At 39.4% G+C, this 6,008-nt stretch overlaps 1 protein-coding gene across 1 annotated transcript in view; it reads right to left on the reverse strand.

Annotated features, from left to right (window-relative positions):
- Positions 1 to 1,820: 1,820 nt before the first annotated feature.
- Positions 1,821 to 6,008, reverse strand: part of LOC104946044 (actin-related protein 3-like) — an 11,234-nt gene continuing 7,046 nt past the window's right edge. The window contains exons 5-7 of the mRNA XM_010771787.1: positions 4,618 to 4,761; positions 2,931 to 3,104; positions 1,821 to 2,036 (exon numbers count right to left, since the gene is read on the reverse strand). Coding sequence (XP_010770089.1) covers positions 1,836 to 2,036; positions 2,931 to 3,104; positions 4,618 to 4,761 — 519 coding nt within the window. The 3' untranslated portion in view covers positions 1,821 to 1,835. The remainder of the gene's footprint in view (positions 2,037 to 2,930; positions 3,105 to 4,617; positions 4,762 to 6,008) is intronic.

The raw sequence follows: 6,008 nt of genomic DNA on the forward strand, positions 1-6,008 counted from the left end.
CCCCTCCGTTTGCGCGTTCACGCGGAGGGTCCGCCATATTGAGGGCTGTTCCAAACCAACGAGTGTGGAGCGGTGTGGAGCATAGATATATATAAACATATATATATACACATATATATATACATACATATATATATATATATATTATATATATCTATGGTGTGGAGGGGGAGTGGGCTATCAAGCCCTCAAACAGCGAGTCTGCAGCGGTGTTGACTTGAGACCGGTCTCTACCTGACCGGAGTCGCGCTGTGTATGTCCGCTGCTGTCAAGCTGTTAACAAGTAGTTCCAACAAACATGCGATGTTAACAACCTCATATGTTTTAACTTAGGATCATACCTGTGTTTAGTCTAGAAAAAGGTAAATGTGTGCATTTTATTATAAAGTTGTGTATATTTACAGACCGTTGCAAAAACTAAGAAGCTTATAAACATCAGGTTTAAAACTAAAAGAGCTTTGAAACACAATGAAAGATGTTAGGAGTTTTATTTTAATTATTAATTTAAACTTTTTGTCTAAGAGATGCTGATTTGAAACCGTTGTTACATACAGTTACGGCATTTCCTGTTTCTGCCGGAGAGAGGGGAGGCCGTCCCAAAGCTTGCTGCTGTATTTACTCCCTCCATCTGACAGGAGGGAGCCTCGTTGAGCTGCGAGTGTGGCTACAGACGGAGTTCACTCCGTCGAGGGAGTGGTTTGGGATTGGGCCGATATCTCCGGCGGTAGAGAAGACCCTCTCCAGTGTGGTTAATGTTTGCCGCCATTTTCCTGAACCGCTTCGCACTCACTGCGAGAAGAAGACACCGGCGTCTGTGTATCTAGAAATGCTCTACAGCGACACTAGCGGCTCGGCTGGCTGAGTAACCGCTCTTCATGCAAAGCGAACGGGGGGGAATGGGCAGCGAGCAGAGTGCCAGGCGGAACACGGGGGATTTAAATGGGAGTTAATGTATCGATACCCTCGGCTGAAATATTGATACTTTCTCGGGAAACAAAATATCGATATATATCGCAGGATCGATTAAATTGCACAGCCCTACTAGAAATGGCAATTTATCACTTTAGACATATGAATTTGAAGACAAGCAAAAATAATGGTGCACACCCTTTTAAGAGTAAAATTCAAGCATTTTTCAAGAACTTACAAGGTGCAATAATCAAAATGTCCAGACCCTCAAAGCCTTTGTCATTTATAATTAAATAAATGATCAAATAAATGAATGAGGTTTACCTAGATGTTGAAATAAAGTTAACAGAATTCCCTTATGCCTAGAATTATTGTATACCTAGCAATCAGTTAGTTAGTAGCAATGTTAATATCAACTTTGATTCTATATTTTGATCATCATTATGAAATGCTTAGTTAGCTCCCCAACAACAAACAAATGGAGGATTGTTACATTTGAAATGAGTGATTGTGTGGATGATAAATCTGAATGTGTACATATTCCTGACCTTCACCTTAAGCATTATCCAAAGACTTTGTACGAACCCTGTGATATGTAAAAACTCTACAAATAATGCAGTAAAGCTGTTGGATGATCTAATCTGCCTGGAGAAACACTGAAAGTTTTCCCTGTTTGTCAGCTGTCAGGTCTGAATGTGATATTTGAATCAGAATCAGGTGTTTTGCCAAGTAGGTTTACACATACGAGGAATTTGCCTTTTTACATCTAATATTTAAAGAAACTACGTGCAGTATACTATTGCCAAGTATTTAGAATAATAAATAAAAGTAAAAGTATTGTTATGGAAAGTGGATGAGAGGTAGCTTGTGTACAGATGTGTAAATATTTGGAGGCTTGTGCAAAACTGGCAATACTTAAGGTCTCATTATTTCATGTGTGGATAAAGCAGGTCTTGAATGGTGCAACACAACAACAGCTGTTGACAGTGGTTTTTGACAAACAAGCATCCTGTTACCATGGTGACTGAACTTACTTTATAGAGAGGACGCCTGACGTCTATAGGGCAGTTCTGAATGACCTCGTCCACAACTTCAGAGATAGGCTGGGTGAAGTCAGGGTTGGCAAACTGGGATCGGAGGATAACAGACACATATGTTATACTGTGCAGTGAGTTTAATGATCCTGTGCCAGAGCAGAGTGTGAGGCGTCAGAGTCTGTTCTTATGAGAGCAGCTGCCATAAAGGCATATCTGGGAGGCGCAGTAATGTTGGCCCCATAAATGCACACTGGAATGCTAAAGGACATGGAAACTGCATTATTTTGTACAAGCTATTTTCTATTTTGTTAGATTTGTTGACCTGTAACTATCTGATAGGTTTAGTAGGTCAAGTTATGGTTACATTAAGTAAAGCCCACACTGGTGCTTCTTTTCACTAGACCTAGCCAACAGTATACAGCTACATTGCAGTGATGCCCTTCTGTATGTTCAGGTGGAGAAGCGTTGTGAAAGTTTTACCAGTTAAATGATGAGTGAATCGTGAGAAACAGGGTGTGATTGGTCACCAATATATAGGGTTGGGTATCGTTTGGATTTGAACGATTCCTGTTCTGATTTCGGTTCTGATAATCGATCCTGGTTCTTTCTGTTCTTTGAGAGGGCAAAACTAAGTCACATGCCAATTCCACAGGGGACTAAAGGGATTTATGAAAACCCCCAGGAAAATAAGTATGTTCCGGAATCGGAACCGGTTTTCGGTACCCAACCATACAAATATGGACTAATGCCTGTCGGATAATCATCTGCATCTAAACATTTATTTGTGTATTTGTGGGTTCATTGAAAGCAAACTTCTTCATTTATGCAAGTTTAGGAAGGTTAGCAAATATTTTTACGGATGCATCACTTATTAGACCTAGCTGAGTGTGCAACACGCGAAACAGTGGAGAAGTTGATCATCTAAGTTAAGCTGGGGACACCTAAATGTTGTGTGATTCCTGCTTGGATTCACACTGCACTGACCTCTGGGTGGAAGAAGATCTCGGGTCCCAGGAAGCGCTCGTAGCCCACATCGATGGTGAACTCCTTCTTGCTGACGGAGTTGATGCCGGTGTACTGCTTGATCCACTTGGAGCCGTCCGTGTCGTACTTGTTCAACTCTTTGACTAGATCCGGGCACACGTAGCTGAAGCGCTCCTGGTGGGGAGAGCATGAGCCTCAGCATGGCACAAACAAAACACCTTACAATGGTAATCCTAATGAAGCAATTAATTCAAAACCCTAACAACTAGCTGCTGTTTCACTGAAAAAAAAATCACATAGGTTTACTATGCATGTAATACAAGAGTGATAATGAGAGGACTGTTTCTCTGGTCTCTTGGCTGATGTATTCTACTGCTAGTTGGGAAGTTCAAAAAACATTTAATTTGAAAACTTGCTAGTTAATAGTGAAAATGAATGGGGAACGTAACAGTGTACTGTAATCAGAGAAGTCACTGGTCAAATTTGCAGAAAGCGTGGTCCACACTGAGTGATACAGCAGTGGAATCATTTTCCAGACATGATTGGCAATATGCACAACATGTATTCCCTCAATGGTAATAATAATTATTTGAATTCACATTATTTTTTGTTTGTCTGTCTCGGGTAATGAAGGATAGTCTTTGACATCGAGAACAAAGTCTTGGATAACAAGCTATTTAATAAACATTGGGGATTATTGGGGAATTGAGATGAATCGCTAAAATGTGCTGACTGACAGAGTAATAATAAGAGAAGAAATGGCATTTACATAAAGTTATAAATATGTGTGACCTGTGAAGAATAGGGGATACAATTGTCTATAGCTTTGCCTAATCTCGGTTTTGGGAACTGTGCTAATTATATAAAAGTAGACAAACAAAGCTGAACAACAGTAGGGGGTTTTGAAGGACACCAGCTGCAAGTGAAAGGAAGAGTGATGCTGCCCCCTGTTGTTCTAAAGCAAAACAACAATGATGGCATGTCAGCTACAGGTAAATAGACCTTAGCAGAACTTTATCTGCATTATCCACTGTTATCCTCAAACTCCACACAAACAAATATTAAGATGAAATATGACACCCATAACTTGTAACCGTAACATTTGTAAAAATTGGGGATTACTAGCAGGATTACGATGTTACTAAAAAGAGCATAATAGTGTTTGTTGTAAAAGGATCAGATGTTCTCTCTTCTCTTAGAGCTGTATTGTTCTGTAGGATAATACTTTAAGTGTGAATCTATACGCCTACTGCCTGAGTCTGGTTTATGGTTTTCACTTCCTTTGCTTAATTTGTTCTTTTTTTTAATTCAGTAGGTGAACCTGTATGTTCATAAAATAGTGTGTGTGAGCTTAACTGTGTGTATTTTACCTAACACGGAGCATTCTCTGTAGTAATTGTAGTGGAATACATTTTTTAAAGTAAATCTCCCAACCCTTGATATCAGTATGTTACTCATGGATATGTTATATGTATATGTTACTCAATACACCTTGATATTGGTTTTTCACGCCACAGTGTAAGCAGAATATTCAAACAAGATCATCTGTGTTGGGGTTTACTGTGAACTGCTGTGACCTCAGAGGCAATGTGTTGGATCCCACTGCTGACACATGGAATTCCTAATGTGGCTGCAGCCAGCTCCTCAGCAGAGGAAGTGGCTGAGAGGAAGTGCAGTGAACATTTACCTTGACAGCCTTGGCCGTCTCCAGCGACTGCTCCGGAGGGATGCCCACCTCCCTCTCCCTCAGGAGCTGCTGGGTGAAGTAGGTGATGTCTCGTCCTGCGATGGGAATGTGCTTTATACAGCTGCCAATGACGTAGCCTTCAGCCTTAGAGACACAGACAGGAAGAGGATTAAAAAGAGCTTATTTCATGTGTCATACAGCTGTTATAGTTTGACACTCTTCCACCAGATCTGTGTACTGAGAGGCCTTCTATATATCCCCATGCTGTTGAGTTTTTGGCTGCTTTTGCTCAGCAGTGGCTTCACACATGCTGACTCAGTCACTCAGCCTCCAAATGTTTTCTGCAAGCACACTTCCTAAAGCTGAGTAATTCCTGCCGGCCTCTTAAACACTGTGGCCTACTTTCAAACATCAACACGATCCTGTTACTGAGCAAGTATACACACACAGTGGAACATTTTTCAGTCTCAAAATAACACAAAATCCAATGATACTGCTGTTCTAAACAAATCTAAATATGAAAGACCTTGACTATCAAATATGAAATCAGCAAAAAAAGAAATGGATCTTTAAAATGTTTATACCTTGTCATAGTGTTGTTTTTTAATATAGATGTATACATTTACATTTTAAAATTACATTTATTTTACAATAAACTTTATTTATTTGGAGGTATTTCCTGGCTATAGGGCTGTACACATTTAACAGAGGTTTTCAAATTCAGTTTTGAATGTCTGTTGTCATATTTGCCATTACCCTAAAATAAAATCCTTGAACAAAACCCCTGATTTTATTCAATAAAATATGAATAAAAATAAAGTAAGTCTTCTTTTATTAAAACAACGTACTTTTGTCGACATGAATACATGTAGGCAGCAGGCTAATTCAATAAGGCCTTAACTTAATTAAGTACTTTCAAATGATACTGTTAGAGCCTGAATAAATGTTGTTGTTATTTTGGTTCTTGTTGTGAAAAACATAGACTGTTGAATGTTGGATTTTACACCACTCGTGTTATCGGAAAAAAGTTTGGATCAAGCAGAGAACAATCCTCCGCAGACCACTACTGGAATCAAATTCTACAAACAGTATGATACTAATCCTATGGGAGCAGCCTAATCTTTATCGGAAACTGTAAACAAACAATGGCTTTAAACTAAATGAAAATAAAAACATTTGTACACCATTTAATGTTGATTTAGGATTAGAATGTTAAAGATCCCATGTCATGGCCATTTCTACTGATCATAATTCCATTGTTGAGGTGTACTAGAATAGATTTACATTGTTCAATGTTCCAAACTCACATTGGTTTCTCATACAGCATCTCTGTATAGTATGTGTATTCACTCTGTCCTTCACAGCTTGTTGGAGCTCCTGCCCCGACCCCC

The sequence above is a fragment of the Notothenia coriiceps genome, unplaced genomic scaffold (assembly GCF_000735185.1).
Source record: "Notothenia coriiceps isolate Sejong01 unplaced genomic scaffold, NC01 NC01_scaffold00010576, whole genome shotgun sequence".
Taxonomy (NCBI): Eukaryota; Metazoa; Chordata; class Actinopteri; order Perciformes; family Nototheniidae; genus Notothenia; species Notothenia coriiceps.